General features: G+C 41.8%; 1 protein-coding gene across 2 annotated transcripts in view; it reads left to right on the top strand.

Annotated features, from left to right (window-relative positions):
• Positions 1-18,883, top strand: part of LOC115936526 (acyl-coenzyme A synthetase ACSM4, mitochondrial) — a 29,202-nt gene continuing 10,319 nt past the window's right edge. For both annotated transcript variants that reach the window (XM_081819901.1, XM_081819900.1), the window contains exons 1-7: positions 1-57; positions 3,339-3,530; positions 7,220-7,469; positions 10,773-10,983; positions 14,187-14,394; positions 16,577-16,720; positions 17,537-17,693. In XM_081819901.1, coding sequence (XP_081676027.1) covers positions 7,269-7,469; positions 10,773-10,983; positions 14,187-14,394; positions 16,577-16,720; positions 17,537-17,693 — 921 coding nt within the window. In that variant the 5' untranslated portion in view covers positions 1-57; positions 3,339-3,530; positions 7,220-7,268. The remainder of the gene's footprint in view (positions 58-3,338; positions 3,531-7,219; positions 7,470-10,772; positions 10,984-14,186; positions 14,395-16,576; positions 16,721-17,536; positions 17,694-18,883) is intronic.

The following is an 18,883-nucleotide window of genomic DNA, read 5'->3' as shown; positions in this document are numbered from 1 at the left end:
TCTAGAAGGAGGAGCTGGGATCCCACTTCCCAGGTTCTGCTGGAACCAGAGCCCCAGGTAAAAACACAAACTGCCCTCCAGTTTGTAACCTTAAAGGGAGAAACTCTCAGGGAATTATCAGCCAATGTCGGGTTTCTTTGGAAGGAAAGAGACTTGAATGTAGGACAGAGAAGCTGTGATTAAACCTTAGGCACATTGGAGAATATCAGAGAGTCTCAGTGTTTTCAGGAGGAAAGGGGGCAATTTAGAAGGCTGTTAAGAACTAAAAGTCCATTGGAGGCATCTGGGAGTTAAAGTGTTGTGGCTTCTCATGGGTGCGTCCTGTTGGAGGAGGTGGGTGGGTGAGGATGGAGAGATGAGAATAGAGTTCTGCTAGCGGGAATAATGGAGTATCCATGTGTCAGGTCAAGTCCATGTCTTCCTGTTGGGTCCCCAGTTTATTTGGAGTGGTAGTGTGTGAGAGCTCCCCCTGCCCAAACCTCCTGCCTGTGTTTTGTGACATTTCCCGTTATGACTTACCACATTTCCCCCTTCTGAGCAAGATTTGCCTTGATGAGCAAAATAAGTCAGTCAGAGAAGGACAAATACTATATGATTTCCGTCATTTGTGGACTTTATGAAATAAAACATATGAGCAAAGAGAAGAAAAAAGAGGCTAACCAAGAAACAGACTCTTAACTATAGAAAAGAAACCGATGGTTTTCAGAGGGGAGGTGGTGGGGGTATGGGTTCAGTAGGTGGTGGGGATTAAGTCATGCAGTTGTGATGAACGCCAGGTTTGCCTGGAAGTGTTGAGTCACTAGATTGTACACCTGAAGTGAATATAACACTGTATATTAACTAATTGTAATTTAAATAAAAAAGAAGTTTCCTTGGAGGAATTTCTGACCAACAGCCAAGTTCTTTGGATTTAGTGGTTTTGCGTTTCAGTGCCAGCAAAAGGCCTTTTTCTGGTTGGCATGGCTCCTCTCGGAGGGAACGTGCATCGCAGTTGTAAACGACTTAAGTGACACTTGAGGCAAAGGGAGAGTTAGAAGGGAGAAACTCTCACATACTTCCTGTGTGACGTCTGTGTCTGCTCAAGATTGAGACCAGTGAGCCAGCATCACCTCACTGGGAACAGTGTTTGTACAAAGGATTGAGCGACAGCAAGTACAGAACCAAAGCCACAGGACAATTCCAACCCATATATCGGTTCTAAACCAGGACCCTAGGTCTTTAAGTAGCCAACTGAAATCTCCATTGGTACTTGTTGGACTGAAGGAAGAAAAGGGTTCTCCCTATGAAGGCAAACCCGGAGTCCTGTATGCCTCCTGGAAGTGTCCTCCCCCAGTGGCTAGGAGCAAAATATCAAATACTGCGGGAATGCACTGAATGAAATCACTGAGCACATTTGGGAACATAGAGTACACTGAAGAACATGAAGCAATAGTTAGAGAACTTGTTGCAAGAATAGGAATACTTCCAGGACATTTCAAAACTATTGTTTTTTCAAAAGAACTTTAGAACTATATGGGTTATCAGTAGTGATCTGTTATGTTGTAAATTCAGAAACCATGCATTTGGATTAGAATCAGGATTCAGTTAATAGTTTAGGTAAAAGAAAGACTTGAATTCTGAACCTTCTAAACCTCTAGAAATGCTCACAAGATCAAAATGAGGCTATTTTTTTATTATGTTAATCACCATACATTACATCATTAGTTTTTGATGTAGTGTTCCATGATTCATTGTTTGCATATAACACCCACTGCTCCATGCAGAACGTGTCCAAAATGAGGCTATTTCTGAAAAGGTTATAATCTAAAGAGGTCTCCTCCTTTTGCAAGAAACTGGGGTATGCAGAAAATGGCATGTTCTTTGCACAAAAGAGGTAGAAGGAGCGACAGTGAGAAAAGGAATGCAGGCCTGGTCTGGACATGTGGGGAAAGCTGTCTCCCCAGATGTTTTCTATTTCAATTTGGGAAGTATTTACCTTCTTGTCACCAGATGGTGTACTGGTCCAGTCAGGGTTTGGTGCCTTCTTTAAATATGTCCCATGGACCCAAGAGTCCATTCCCTGGGATTTGGCAGCACAAGGTTTGGTTAGCAGTATGTGATAAGGGCCTCTCAAGGGAGGTTGAAAAGAATCTCTGTGGAGGTGTCTTTTCCAATAGAGAGACTCTCCAGGTTGCAAGGTGTGATGATCAAGGTAAATGTCCCCTGGGAGTGGCCTGTGAAAAGATTGCTCTGCTACAACATGGTTAGTTTTAATAGAAGCAACTAGATGTTTGCATTATTGAAATATATCCCCTTTTCCCACCTGTGGGTCAAAAGGGGCAGTGGTCGAATGCATGGATGTCCAGTGACTGTCTCCAAGGGTGAGAGTCTGAGTTCCAAAGGGGGTGGGCTTGAGATTTAGAAGGAGTAATGGCAATGCCTTTGGCCCAGGTAGTTGGAAGATCTTTGCACATTTAGCTCATTGAGTCCCCAGTATTGCCATTATTGCATTGGACCATCTGTGAAGATAGGGGTTAGTAATGTACAATGAAAGTGTTGTAAAACTGGCCGAACATCACAAATGGGGTGAGGTCCCTGCACGGTAGAGTGGGTTTTCTGGTCACTGTGTAGTTCAAGAGGGCTCCCCTGGGAGGGATAATTTTTTGGAGAGCCTTTATTCAGTCTACCACACTGGGCTTAGCCTTGGGACTTCATTCATTAAAGGATCAAGGAGCCCTGTTGATGTCTGAGCCCATGAGAGATACTCTCTTCCGGATATCATATGGGGTACCAATGAACTCTGAAGGTGAAAAATGTCTATGTCTGATCACTGTCATCAACAAGCAACATTTAGGCAGAGACTTCACTAAACCCAATTCCTGTTGCCATCAACTGACATTCACAAAGGTACAAGCAGGCAAAGTTTATGTTCAAACCAGTCAGCAACACTGTCTCAAAATTATTTCCAAATGAGATCATGTCAGGACAGACACCTTGGAGTGGCTAGCGTATAGTCAATGCTCAATAAAAGCCAGGAGTTTGAAGGATTTCTCATAATCTAATCAATGAGTTGAGACTTGAGATATGATTCCCTTGGCTGTCTTTTGCCAGGATGCCAGGCTATATCCAGCTACGCCACAAGAGTCAAGCATGCCACTATTCCAGGCTACTTGAAAATCATGAGAGACTCTGATAATAGGCCATTGAGCGGTATGGATCTTGATATCATCAGCTCCATGGACAAGAATAATCCGCTAATGTGCTGGGGCTTAGCACTGAACCGTAAGAGGAAGTTGCTCCTGCATTTCCTCTCTCCCCTCCCAGCTGTGTCTTATAAACTGCTGTTGCTTTAACCACAGGTTGTCCAGAGAAACATCAACTCTCCTCCCACAGGATTATGATCCTCCCAACTGTGCACCAGAGACTCGGGACTATAATGGCATAGATGCCACCAAAAGAAAAGAAGGAAGGAACCAATTTTTTGGCAGATACGGAACTGAGTCTTTGTGAAGAAGCTGAAGGCCTTTCTGGATCAATAATAACATTTTCTGGTAAGGAAAAAATGCATGTGGTAACATGGAAGTGATTCTAGTAAATGAGAAGTTGTAAGAGTGTGTTTAAATGTAGAGAACAGAGCACTAAGAGTCCCATCGTCTTGCCATAATTGGATAACTGCTGATTCAACCCTGGATAAATGTCCCTTTGACAGGAAAATGGACTGTTCTACTTTACAAAGGTTGATAGAAATATAGCAAAAATCTGTGATAGCATTTCCTTGCATTGGCTTTGAAGACAACAAATGCAGGCTGGAATTTGTGCTGCATGCTCCATGAACGGCTTTTGTTATTTATTTCCCTCTCACCACCTCAGTCACTTTATAGGTAAAACAAAATGCCTGGGGGTGCCTGGGTGGCTCACTCTGTTAAGTGCCTGGACTTTTGATTTTGGCTCAGGTCACGATCTCAGGGTTATGATCTCAGAATTGTGAGATGAAGCCCCACATCGGGCTTGTCAGCCTAGCCTAGGGCCCGCTTAGGATTCTCTCTCTCCTCCCTCTGCCCCCCCATCCCACTCCACTCATGCTCTCTTTTGCTCTCTCTCTCTCTCAAAAAATTTAAAACAAAATGCCTGCCTCCGAAGGGTGTTGAGATAATGAAACAAGATACTGCATAAAAAACACAGTGCTGAGTGCACACCAATTGCTCAAACATCTTTCCACTGGTAAAGTTTCCCTTAACACACTGGAAATCACTAAGACTTTAGAAATCACCTACTTAAATTCTCTCACTTTTACAGATATCTTTGGGAAATATTTTGTTAAACATGTGTATATATAAATTTCTACTTAGATAATGTCTTGACCTAAAAGAGTCAGTGATTCTCAGATTTGACCCTGGAATCATATGAACTTCCCACAGGATCCAAAGTCAGGAAATGGCTGTGTTCAATGCAAAATGGCGGATCTTCAGAGTTTCATGGTCTCCCTAAAGGCCTATCTGTACAAATTTACCCAGAAAATCAATAGTAGACCAAAGAGATAGAAAGAAGAAATGTTACTGGCAAAAAAATTTCACAGTTTAATTGAAAAATCCTACTCTGTGATATCTTGATTAGTATTTTATTAGTAATGATTGTGTTTGCATGTGTAAGACCTATTCACTGATTATGCACATAATGCAGATAATGCTGAAGTGTATATTCAGATTAGATCTATTTTATGATATTTAGTTTTAGATTTATTGGCATGTTAATTTGATGATATGGCAAATTTATCTATGGAGGTATGGGAAATCAGAACAACTCATGAAAACATCATTTTTCAGTTTGGAGGAGAAAAGGAAGGAGATTTGCATTAAAAACTATCTGCTCTATTATCTGCGCTATTCTCCTTAGGAAGCAAGAATGTTCCAGGTGTCCCACGTTTTGATAATCTTTCCAATTGATCATTAAACTGGGACCAAGAAAGGTCAAAATGATGGAAGTGAAGACTAGAATGCTTCAGACTGATGGGGGCTGAATTCAACCCCAAGAGCCAGGAGCACAGTGACAGGGCATTAAAAGAGGCAAAAATAAGCCACCAAAATATTGGTGGCTCCAATCCAATAGCTTTTCTAGTTTCTTTGAATATCAAACAGTGAAAGCCTTCTGCCATAAACAGTTGTGAAGTTTGATTTTTAACGTGCAACGTTTACTGAGTCCTAGCTACCCACCAGGCACTGTGCTAAGGTGCTCACTTAAACCCCACAATTAACCAATGAAGAAGATACTACCATTACTCTCATTGCACAGATGAAATGGAACTTGGAGATACTAAGCAACTTGGCAAAGGGCATCCAGAGAGGCAAGTGTGGATGCAAGTATGTGTGTTGCATATGTGCATACACACACGTGCACACGTGTGTGTGTGGGTGTGGGTGAGTGGGTGGGTGGGTGTATGTGTGTGTGTTTAGGAGAGAAGTTGGGTCTCACTTTCAGCAAAATGCTAAATCATAAGCATGGCCCCCACTACTTTCCCTCTCCCCACCCTTCTCTCCTCTTGCTACCTCCACCATACTTGCCCAGGTGGTCCCTCTTCTTTCTTCCTTGACATAATGGAGAATTTAATACCAATGGTATGGCCAGAAATAGCTCTTCCTGGGCTACGGTAAGTTGCATTTGCACCAAATGGGCCTCTTGCTTCTCCAGACGTCACTCTGAGCAGTAAAGAAGGCTTGACAACAACAGTGAGGGGATGGTACACCCTGCACCCTTTGTTCTGCTGTTTATGTTATCACCATGCGGCAGACTCAGGCACCCTTTGCACCTGCGGAGTTTTCCATCCCATACAAGGCAACTAAGTAGGACTAGAAGGCAAAAAGATAAGGGTATTCATCTTCAGCAAGAAACCCTTATTGAAGAAGGCAACACAAAGGAGGCTGAATAGCAGAGAGGTTGAGTACGCAAGCTCTGAGGTCAGGCCATACAGGTGGAAACCTGGCCTCTGCCACTATGAGATGGATGACCTTGGTCAAGTTGCTTAAGTGTACAGAGGTCTCAGTTTTCCCATCTGTAAAATAGAGATAATAATGGCACCAACCTCACAAGCTTGTCATGAATGCTAAATGATATCAGGAATGCAGAATGCCTGGTCTACAGCAAGCACTGAAAAACACTGGCTTCTGTTATTGAAGACAGCTCTGTAAGTCATGTTAAGTAATAAGAATGAAATACACAGGCTCTACCCACACCATCTAGGTAGGTTAGGGAGACAAGGCACATATATTGAAAACAATTAATAATATAAGGTAGAAAACTGTCACGTGAGGAATACTGGTGCATATTATGGAAATTCAGAGGAGGAAATAACAGTATTATTAAAAAAAATGTTAAATTACAGATGGCAGTAGGAAGGTGACTTTACCAATGTCACAAAGCTAGTTTTGAAGGAGTCCAGAGTAAAGTCCAGGTCTCCTGATTCATGAAGTAAAACTATTTCATGAACCTAAGCCACTAGGGTACTAATGAAAATAATCTTAACAAAAGCATTAGTTAACACTTTGAAGGTACTGTCTACATGCTGGGCATTTTACACACATTATCTTATTAAATCCTCATAATAACCCTAGGAGACAGATATTATATTCCTCCCCCATTTTACAGATGAGAAAATTAAGGTGCATGAAGGGTAAGTGATTTCTTAATCACTTAAAGTTGCTGAGCCAGGACTTAAGGTTCCTAACCAATTATAATGAAGAACTGAGGGGAAAGGAAGGCAGGGAAGCCGGAAGGAAGGGGAATGACAGACTAAATCCTAGAGCTAGAAATGGCCATTCAAGAAAAGTGAGTGGACTGCTTTTACTGGAAGAGTAAATTCAAGGAGAGGAGTTAGAAAATATAGTAGAATCGAGTATGAAGCAGACAGAAGCAGGGCTTGAATGTCCATTGTGGCAGCAAATACTCTGTTTGTCTATTGTTTGGTTGGGGGAGAGGGTAGGGACAGAAGATGGGAGCTTGACAGTTCTATAGTTGTTAGTTTTGTTTTGTTTTGAAGAATAATCTGATCATAGACAGAATGAAGAGGAAGAGGCCCGTGGCAGGGAGACTGGTGAGGGCTGACTGCCACAGCTCCAAAGAAGAATGGGTCTTTGCCAGGTGTTCCCCAACTTCCTGGGTGGGGGGGGCACACAGCCACAATCCACTTCCCAATCTCACCACAGAGCATCCAAAGAAACTAACGCTCTCCACTCATCTCTCCCCACAGGCTGCAGAACTTCCACATCCATATCAGTTGACAAAGCCCTTTGGGAATCATGATGATTTTTTTCCGATACCAGACATTCAGATTCATCTGGCTTGCCAAGCCAACTGGCCGGTACCTTCACAAAGATCATCAGCTTTGGGCGCCTCTGACTCTTGCTGACTTTGAAGCCATAAATCGCTGTGAGAAGTCACTGCCTAAGAACTTTAACTTTGCTGGGGATGTGCTGGACCAGTGGTCCCAAAAGGAGAAGGTATGACATGACAGGCTTCTATTAGATGCTTGGCATCCATGTATATCTCAGGCTTCCATTTCCTTGTTCCGTGGTCCATTTGCCACTCTTAATTCAGTTCTTTCATCCCTCTTGGTTACCTTTGTTTGTTTTCCCCTTGCCCTCCACTCTCCCCAGGCAAGATCTTTAATCCACAACTCCACATGCTGTCTTTCTCTGGATCCTCCTCAGTCCCCCTTATGGTGATTACTTAGAGAGTCCTGCCTCTTTTCCTTCATTTTCTCCAAGTCCCATGCAGCAGCTCTTTGCTCTCCATTCATCGGTTTGGGCTGGTCACAGGCTTATCCAAAAAGCAGTAATTTGAGCTTTTTTTTTTTTTTAATTTATTCATTTTTAAATTTTTTTTATTATGTTCAGTTAGCCACTGAATAGTACATCATTAGTTTTTGATGTAGTGTTCAGTGATTCATTAGTTGCATGTAACACCCAGTGCTCATCACAACATGTGCTCTCCTTAATACCCATCACCCTGTTACCCCATCCCTGTACCCTTCTCCCCTCTGAAACCCTCAGTTTGTTTCCCAGGATCCATAGTCTCTCATGGTTCGTCTCCCTCTCTGATTTCTCCCCCTTCAGATTTCCCTCCCTTCCCCTATGGTCCTCCGTGCTATCGTTTATGTTCCACATATGAGTGAAATGATATGATAATTGTCTTTCTCTGCTTGACTTACTTCACTTAGCATAATCCCCTCCAGTTCCATCCATGTCAATGCAAATGGTGGGGATTCATCCTTTCTGATGGCTTAATAATATTCCATTGTATATATGTACCACATCTTGTTTATCCATTCATCTGTTGAAAGGCATCCCTGCTCCTTCCACAGTTTGGCTATTGTGGACATTGCTACTATTTTAAAATAATAGTCATCACTGGCGTGATTAGGAGAGAATCCAACATTGAAAAGAATAAAGCAAAAAGCCTTGAGTGTTTGCAGTGTAGCCGCAGGTCACATCCCTGCTTACTGACCCCACCCCATGTCGGGCACTGAGCTAGATACTTACCTATCAGTGCTTACCAAAATTCACTGCAAGGACCTGTGCCTCAGAAGATATACAGGGTTTCAAATAATGTTGAATCAATCTTTCCTATTAAACTGAGAGGACAGTCTTCCTTTAAATCCATTTACATCTTTAACAGCTCTCTTATACTTGCTAAATTCTCTTTTGAACAAAAGAGCAGGTAGAAGTTGAAAATCTCTGGGCGTATTTTGTTTTTAATATATTTATTTTTCAGTAAGCTATTTTTAACAAACGGTACTGGTTCTCCAATTATGGTGATGAGTAAATACATTTTCCTTCTTAAGTAAATGTGTACAAGAAAAGTGAGTGAATGTAAAGAAAAATACAAAGAACAATAACACAGGTGTGGGGAGGGGGTGGGGGGATGGGTTAGCCCAGCGATGGGTATTAAGGAGGGCACGTATTGAATGGAGCACTGGGTGTTATACGCTAACAATGAATCATGGAACACTATATCAAAACCTAATGATGTATGGTGCCCAACATAATAAAATAAAATAAAATAAAAAGAAAGAAAGAAAGAATGAAAAGATAAGCCACAGACTTGGAAACCATATTTGTAGAACAGATATCAGATAAGGGACTTGTATCCAAACTATATCCTTAAGTCTCAAAATTCATTAATAAGAAAATAAACCAATACATGAGCAAAAGAGTTGAATCACCACTTCATTAGAGCAGACGTAAAGATGCTTAACATCAGCGGTCATTAGGGAAATGCAAATTAAAGTCACAATTATACTACTGCATACTTCTTAAAATGCTAAAAAGGGTGACCATGTCAAGTGTTAGCAACTGTAACTATTTCACTGTTGGTGCAAATGTAAAATGATACAGCTACTTTTGGGCGCCTGGGTGGCTCAGTTGGTTAAGCGACTGCCTTCAGCTCAGGTCATGATCCTGGAGTCCCGGGATCGAGTCCCACATCGGGCTCCATGCTCGGCAGGGAGTCTGCTTCTCCCTCTGACCCTCCCCTGTCTCATGTGCTCTCTGTCTCTCTCATTCTCTCTGTCTCAGATAAATAAATAAAATCTTTAAAAAAAAAAAATGATACAGCCTCTTTAGAAAACAGTTTGGCAGTTAAAATAAAAGTATTAAACCCACACACACACAAAAAAACAAAAACAATAGCACAGGTGTAGATAGATCTGGCAAAAATAGTGATACTCCAATGACTAAAGACTGAGGAATACTGACCTATATTATTTCATCAAATCCCCATCACCAACCTGGGGGGTTGCAGATAAGGAAATTAACCTCAGAGAAGTTAAGCTCCTTATCCAAGGTCACCAGTCCCAAGGGTACAGGAAGCAGCCCCTGATCTTAGGGGGCTTATACCCACAGGGGCAGGGCCTATGATACAGTGTAATGGAGTCATCTGGCATTTGAGCACCCTGCTGCAGAAACACAGAGAAGTCAGAGAGGAGAAAAAGAGGAGCCTGAGGAAACCTTCACAGAGGAAGTAAAATGGAAATTGAGTTTTGAAATAGTTTCCAACCAGGAAAGGTAAAAGGAGCATTCCAGATATTCCAGATAGGGGAAGAAAGGAGGAGTAAATTTTTTTCCCAGGTAACACATAAAGCAAAGAGGTTTTGCAGCATAGACAGTGTACTCTGTAGAATCATATGAGCAGTTTCCTCCGAAATCAGTCCCTTGATGAACCTCCCCCAGAGGCCCCACCATCTTGTTCTTTGTTACCTATGAAACCCATACTTCAGCCTTTTGGGTTAAAAAAAAAATGTTAAGTTCCTAATCAACCTTAATACAAAAATTGGGGTTATTTGGATGGAACAGAATCTAACTTAATCAAGAAAAAAAATTTATTGGACATGGGAGCGCTCATAAAACTGGGTTGCAAACTGGACAGTCAGTCTCAGCAAGACCAGGGAACCAGGACAGCTTCCTGGGGATATGTAAGCACCAAAGGCCCATACACAGGTTTTTTTCCAACCATATTCTATCTTTTGGTTCTTCTCAGAAAACTCAAAGTCCGAGAGAGAGAAGGTCTGACTCGCCCAACGTGGGTCACATGCCACCCACTGCTGGGTGGACAATTACCCTGATGGGTTGTCTCACCTAGGCTGTATTCGATAGGAGAGGAGTAGTTCCACCAAAGACAAACTGGGGTACTATTACCAGAGTCCACCAGCGTGGGTGCTGAGGGGAAGTAATGGCAGATGTGTCCCATCTATTTGGTAGACCAGTCATGTAAGCTTTCTTTCTTTCCCATGTGCCCATGGCCAGACAGGAGAGAGACCAGCCAACCCAGCCCTGTGGTGGGTGAATGGCAAAGGGGACGAAGTGAAATGGAGCTTTGAAGAACTGGGCTTCTTGTCCCGAAAGGCTGCCAATGTACTCACCAAGCCCTGCGGCCTAAAGAGAGGAGACCGAGTGGCCGTGATCCTGCCCCGTATCCCAGAGTGGTGGCTTATAAATGTGGCTTGTATGCGAACAGGTCAGTGCCAATATTTAACACTTCCTTTTAAAAAAAGATTTATTTGGGCGCCTGGGTGGCTCAGTCGTTAAGCGTGTGCCTTCAGCTCAGGTCATGATCCCAGGGTGCTGGGATCGAGCCCCACATCAGACTCCCTGCTCCGTGGGAAGTCTGCTTCTCCCTCTCCCACTCCCCCTGCTTGTGTTCCTTCTCTCGCTGTCTCTCTCTCTGTCAAATAAATAAAATCTTTAAAAAAATTGTTTTTAAATTAAAAAAAAAAAAGAATGTAAGGATTTATAAGAATATGACTGTGGATCCCAGTTGGAAAACCTCTGCCTCTTTCTAGGCAAAAAGATTAATGTATTCAATGACACATTTTCTACCGAAGTAGTAATTTATAATATACCCCAAATAAAAATTCCACAGTATTGTTTTCCCCTTTAGGACAGAGGTTGGCAAAAACCATGGCCTATGGGTTGGCCACCTATTTTCATAAATAAAGTTTTAAAGTTTTAGTGGGATACAGTCATGCTTGCTCATTTACATATTGTCTATGGCTCTTTTTGCTCCACAACAGCAGAATTATTAATTGAGACAGAGATGGAATGGCCCACAAAGCCTAAGATATTTACTATCTGGCCCTTTACTGAAAAAGTTTGCCAATTCCTACTCCAGAGCATGATATAAATGTTTATAAATCAATTAAAAATAAATAAGAATACCAAAGGAAAAACTGTAGAGAACACTAAGATGTTTGTTACAATATCATTAATAAGAGAAAAAAAATGGAAACAACTATATAGAAATAATTAAATAAATCATGACTTAGCTAACAAAGTTTAGTAGAGGTATATTCACTGCTGGTTGAAATGATGATACCTCAACCTGATGGGATATCATTAAAAAGACCAATTATAAGGATTTCATAATGGTGTTGAGAAATGATCTTACTGCCAATATTAAATTTTTTAAAAAGCAATAGATAAAATTCTTTTTGCTTTCAGTATAAAAAGAAACTTGGAAATGTGAAACCAATTGTGGGTTGAAAGGAGATTAAAAGTGGTTTGTCATTAAAAATGTACTCAACATTACTTAACATAATTTAAGCAATTTGGGAAATGCCAAGATTAAAAACGAACCCATAAGCTGAATGGTCAAAACATTCAGTTAATTAAATGTTAAGCAAGCAGCTGAGGATTGTTTTCTAATTCAGAGTTATTAAATCTTCTGAGTGAATACTGAGATGCTTTGTATTGTACCATGTGGCAAAATATTTTGCTTTTGCTGTAAAGTGTATACGGTCTGAAATCCACCAGACGAGAACTTTTCCTTAACCCCCACTCTATCCACTGAACACATTCATATCACAAATCTACTAAGAGTACTAATAATTTCTGAGCCATTAAGAACAAGTGTTTGTGGGATGACTGGATGGTTCAGTCAGATAAGCGTCTGCCTTCGGCTCAGGTCATGATCCCAGGGGCCTGGGATCGAATCCTGCATCCGCTGCTCAAGCCTGCTTCTCCCTCTTGCCTACCGCTCCCCCTACTTGTGCTCTCTCTCTCTCTCTAACAAATAAAGTAATAATCTTAAAAAAAAAAAAAAGAGCAAGTGTTTGCAAAATAAGTATTTTTATATAGAGTGTACTATCTGAGATCCAGTTAGGTATTTTCTTAATTAACTTCCTTAATGTCATATATACATATATATATATTCATTTTACCAAGAGGTGATGACATGTGAGAGGTTTTAAGATATACACAATGAGCATAGTCTCCTTTCTAGGAATTCAAATCCACATCTCCCCATTTCACTGACTAGGAAACTCACCAAGAAATGAGCACGGGTCTTGGGAGTCTAGGAGATGTATCTTTGAATCCTGGTTCTGCCGCTTACTGACTTTGTGACCCTTGGGCTCGTTGTCATCTATATACTGGGGTTGATTTTGAGTGAGATAGCAGACACATAATAAGTGCTCAATAAATGGTAGTGGCTATTTGTGATGCCTTACATACAGTTCTCTTTCCTTCACTGATTCACTTTAGAAAGAGCAAACCACCTTCCCTCTTTCATCTAATTCTCCCATATATGCTCTTCTCATAAGGAACTGGTATTTTAAAATCAGGCCCATCTCAGGCCAGTGTTTAGAATGGAGTGAAAAGTGGGATAAACTAAGCATCTCCAAAGGAGTGTAGGCAAACTTTGACGATTCCAAACCACTGGGAAGACCCAGGTTTGAGGGCTGACTCTGCCACTCACTGGCTATGACTCAATCTCATATTCCAACAGCATGGACCTACATGGCTGCTTAGGACAGTGGCCTCCAGGTTCTTCTGATCACATAATCTATCAATAAAGTTATTTGGGATACACATCCTCCCATCTGGATATAATTATTTTTATTGTTCTTCTGTACAATAGAGCATGCATTTTATAAAATATACATAAAATGAGATTAAAACATAAAGAATACTATTATCTCAAAATTTTTTTAAATTCTAAGTTTTCTTCTCATCTTCAGTGGATTACCTTGCAGAACTCACTTTGGAGACCATGGGTTCAGAAGATTGAGTAAGATAATGTTCCTGAAAATTTCTAATGAGCTGTAAAGTGTTATTTAAGTACTACATAATGATGATTCAAATGTCCCACAAAAATGTTACATAATAATAGCCCACCATTATAATGCCTACTATATGCCAGACACTTACTATTATTTTCCCCATTTTACAGATAAGGAAAGGAAGGCACAGAGAGATCAAGTAACATGCTCAAGGTCAAAAGCTAATAAGTCACAAGGACAGAATTAGACCCAAGGACTATCAGACTGAAGCCACTGCTCTAAGGATCTCCCAGTGACCAGGATCCTGTGGGATGTCCCTGGGGACCAAGACAGGAGTAGCCAAAGGCTGTATTCTCCACCCAAGCTCAAAGCCTGTTTCCATAGTCCATAATCTCACCTAAGGGACAAGAGTTCTGTTTCAGGCGCGCCTGGGTGGCTCAGTTGTTAAGTGTCTGCCTTCGGCTCAGGTCATGATCCCAGGCTCCTGGGATCGAGCCCCGCGTCGGGCTCCCTGCTCGGAGGGAAGCCTGCTTCTCCCTCTCCTACTCCCCCTGCTTGTGTTCCCTCTCTCGCTGTCTCTCTCTGTGTCAAATAAATAAATAAAAATCTTAGAAAAAAAAAAAAAGTTCTGTTTCAGCTCAGGGCTTTCTCTCTTTCCCAGGGCTGGTCTTCATGCCAGGAACAACCCAGCTGAGAGCAAAAGACATTCTCTATCGGCTGCGAGCATCCAAGGCCAAGTGTATTGTGGCCAGTGAGGAGGTGGTCCCGGCAGTGGAGTCCATCGTGTCAGAATGTCCCGACTTGAAGACCAAACTCTTGGTGTCTCCATGCAGCCAGAATGGGTGGCTCAGCTTCCAGGAATTATTTCAGTGAGTGTTTTCTCCTGCCTCATCTGCAGTACCAGCGGTAACATCAAATGCAACTATATCTCAGAGTCTCCTTGCCTCCAAGGACTTAGCAATACTGTCTGTTGATCCAGACTCCTTCCCATAAAAGAATCACCTAATAGAAGATTTGACTTGGAGGATGAAGGAGGGAGTCAAGGTTGATCTGCTTTTTAACATGGGTGACTGAATGGGTGGGTAGTATCAGCTGGAGAAAGAATTTAAAGTTGGACATATTAAGATTGAGGGGTCTGTGAACATCCAAATGTCTAGCAGGTGGTAGATACATGAGTCTCAGACTCAAGGACTTAAGATACAAATCTGGAAGTCATCAACATATAATCAGTTCTGAAAAATGCAGAAATATAAAACTGAGGTGTCCAAAGAAAGTCAGTCAGACAATGACATCATTAATTGAAAATCTCCTTATCACCCACAGATTATAATGTGTCCTCTTTTGGTAAAAGAAAAAAGAAATTTAAAGTCTTACATTAAAGGTTTCCACACTGGATTGAGAAGCATTAAAAGTAATAGTGGTTGGGCGCCTGGGTGGCTCAGTTGGTTAAGCGACTGCCTTCAGCTCAGGTCATGATCCTGGAGTCCCTGGATTGAGTCCCGCATCGGGCTCCCTGCTTGGCAGGGAGTCTGCTTCTCCCTCTGACCCTCCTCCCTCTCACGCTCTCTGTCTCTCATTCTCTCTGTCTCAAATAAATAAATAAAATCTTAAAAAAAAAAAAAAGTAATAGTGGTTTTTTTCCCCACAGTATTAGATATTGTGAAGAAATCCCTCTTTCTCCAGCCCCCACACACCAACTTCACCATATATACATATATACAAACACATACACACACACATACACACACACACATCCCTTGAACATAATTTGATGCTCTTTATTGACTGCTGAATTATAGCATATCTTTAAAAATAATTATTGAGGGGTGCCTGTCTGGCTCAGTTGATAAAGCATGTGATTCTCCCAGTCGCCCATGTTAAAAAGCAGATCAGCCTTGCCTCCTTCCTTCATCCTCCAAGTCCAATCAATCTCCAAGTCCTGCTAGTTCTTTACTTTGCCTCCTTCCCTCCACCCCATTCACCAGGGCACAGATTCCTCTGTAGCCATTCTGACAGGTGTGAAGTGGTATCTCATTGTGGTTTTGATTTGTATTAAGGAAACATTTTCCAGAAAGCCTTTAAATCTCATTGACTGTAACTGTATGTGAGCCCATTCCTAAATCAGTCTCTGGCATGAGAATTACTACAATTGGCTTAGGATTATCAAGATTCACCCCCTGGAACTATATAAGGAACAGTCTCCCCTGAAGCATATAACTGCCTGATACCAGAACAAAATCAGAGTTTTATTAGTGCAAGGAAGTGCAATTGGATGCTATATGGTAAGCACCTAACTGTGTCTGCCAGTGATGCAGATGTTGAATAAAAAGTATGAAAAAGTTTGATTCAAATGCCAAAAGATCTTCCTTTAAATCGTAAAAACTACTGAAATGTTAATAAACAGTTCACAAAGACTCATGACTGATTTTTTAAAAAATTACAGATTAAAAAAAAGCACTTAGAAAAAAATGTTTAGGGCGCCTGGGTGGCTCAGTTGGTTAAGCGACTGCCTTCAGCTCAGGTCATGATCCCAGGGTCCTGGGATCGAGTCCCGCATCGGGCTCCCCGCTCAGCGGGGAGCCTGCTTCTCCCTCTCCCATTCCCCCTGCTTGTGTTCCCTCTCTCGCTGTGTCTCTCTCTGTCAAATAAATAAATAAAATCTTTAAAAAAAAAAAAGAAAAAAATGTTTAAGTAAATAAAATACACATCCTTTTGTCATTGATATTGAAAGTCATCTTGGCTAACAATGTGGCCTGTGCAGAGGTGGTGCTTAAAAAGAGAGAGAAATGAGTTGTTAAAGCTTAGCACTGATCTGCAAAATCCCTTTAAGATTTATTGAGAAATTCCTCCCAAGGAGGCTTTGGATTAGGTTTTGTTCTATTAACTGTTTTCTGGTATCCAGAGGGCACAAGTAGCAGAGAAAAAAAAAACACATACATATATATATATATATATATATACATACATATGTGTATACATATATATAATCTCAGAGTTAAACTGGTGTGCCATCCTCAGCCACCATGTTGGGTTGGGACCCGTATTTTACAGATCCACCTCTGCAGAGCACAGCTGTGTGGAGACAGGAAGTCAAGAACCAATGGCCATTTATTTCACCAGTGGGACCACAGGCTCTCCCAAGATGGCCCAGCACTCTCAGAGCAGCCTCGGAATTGGCTACACCCTCTGTGGAAGGTAGAGAAGAAAACCATTTTTGCTAAACTCTCCCCTGAGATGCCAACATGTATATCCAACTGGCTAGCTGACACCTCCACTTGGATGACTATTAGATTTCTCCAGTGTAACATCTACAAAACAGAATCCACGATGCCCCTGCCCAGCCTCAGCTCAGTAAATGGCAACATCTCACCAACTGATCAAGCAAGAATTTATGGGTTAAATAGGTGATGGGGATTAAGGAATGCACTTGTGTGGTGAGTGCAGGGTGATATACAGGAACCAACTTTGACCCCATCTCCACAACAGCATGCCTGGTTCCTTCTCATTGCCAAGTAAATTCACCCACCCAGAAAGGCCTTCCCAGGTACCCTAAAACTATCACTTCACCCTGTTTTATTTTCATCAGAGCATGTATTACTATTTGAAATTATGATACTGATTTATATTCTTACTCATTTTATTGTGTGCTTATCTGCTGTCTGCCTTGCTAAAGTAAGAGCAGATATCTGGTCTATCTCACTCACTGTGCTAGGGAAAACAGTGCCTAGCACATATTTGCACAATAAATATTTGTTGCATCCATGAACAAACTCAGAACATCATGTCAAACCCAGCCTTCCTCTCTACTTTCAGATTACCTAGGATTCTGAGAAAGTCCTCCAACAAAAGTGGGAGATAGAATCACTCATCCTGCCTTTGGGCTTCTTTTGACCCTTCTCTGTAGCCATTGAGATTCTGGCCAGTTCTCGAAGATTCCAGTTTGTTTGCTTTTCTGTTTTGTTTTGTTTTGGGGCTTTTTGGTCTGCCTTGTTGCTTCTTCACATCATTTAGGTATTGGCTAGACCTGAAGTCCTCAGATATCATATGGAATTTATCTGACACTGGCTGGATCAAGGCTGCCATTGGCAGTGTATTTTCATCCTGGCTTCAGGGAGCCTGTGTCTTTGTACATCGGATGGCCCAGTTTGACACCGATACCTTCCTAGACGTAAGTCATGGTTTCTTGCTACATCTTTCCCTTGTCTCCCTCCCCCACCCCCAAACCCCTGCCAAAACCACAAAAGAATGATTCTTCAGAATTTATTTTCCTGGACTTGTGGAAATCATTCCTTTTTAATAAATTAAGTCTCGGGCGCCTGGGTGGCTCAGTTGGTTAAGCGACTGCCTTCGGCTCAGGTCATGGTCCTGGAGTCCCGGGATCGAGTCCCGCATGGGGCTCCCTGCTTGGCAGGGAGTCTGCTTCTCCCTCTGACCCTCCCCCCTCTCATGCTCTCTCTATCTCATTCTCTCTCTCAAATAAATAAATAAAATCTTTAAAAAAAAAAAAAGAAATTAAGTCTCTGGGGATTTGGCTTTTGAATGTATTTAACAGAGAAGGAACACCCACAACACTCTCATGCTTCAAACTATTCAGGATTTGCTTACATCCCACCTGAGAGGTTCTAAATAACAGATTACAAGTCTCAAGTCTAAACAAATCTTTGGTTTCTGATTCAGTGAAACAAAACAATAGGCAATAAATCCAAAACCCTATGTAGAGAAGATTGAAGGTGGGGTCACCTTTCTCCCAGAGCAGCTCCTTCCATTGTCCCCTCACCCTGTGCTTTTCACTTTGTTAATTCTCAGAACCCAGTATTTGTCTTAAAACCAAGCAAGTTCCTCCTTCTCAGCCAGGCACAGCTAGACTGCAGTATCAGATTGCTCTGATTTCTTTAGCCTTTAGAAAGATGCGATTCAGGCCAATTATTTTTCAACCATGAAAAACCCACTATGTTTAATGAAATACATATTATTAAACACCACACCTGTGTGTGAATAAAAGCTATACTCACCCTGTTATTTTGCTAACTGGTCTGACGAGATGGCTTGAAGGTCTTAATAGAAATGGTGGGTAACATGAGAACTGGGATCTCTACATCAGGTTTACAAAGTGACCTGAGTAGATAAACTAAATTTGCAGTTCTAAAACCTGTATTTTTGGGCGCCTGGGTGGCTCAGTCGGTTGGGCGGCTGCCTTCGGCTCAGGTCATGATCCCAGGGTCCCGGGATCGAGTCCCGCATCGGGCTCCCTGCTCTGCGGGGAGCCTGCTTCTCCCTCTCCCTCTGCCTGCTTCTCTGCCTACTTGTGTTCTCTCTCTATCTCTCTGTCAAATAAATAAATAAAATCTTTAAAAAAAA

This window comes from Leptonychotes weddellii, chromosome 5, assembly GCF_054177405.1.
Source record: "Leptonychotes weddellii isolate Sample4059 chromosome 5, ASM5417740v2, whole genome shotgun sequence".
NCBI classification, from domain to species: domain Eukaryota; kingdom Metazoa; phylum Chordata; class Mammalia; order Carnivora; family Phocidae; genus Leptonychotes; species Leptonychotes weddellii.
Note: the sequence above shows the minus strand (reverse complement) of the source record. Positions and strands in the feature narration are given on the sequence as shown.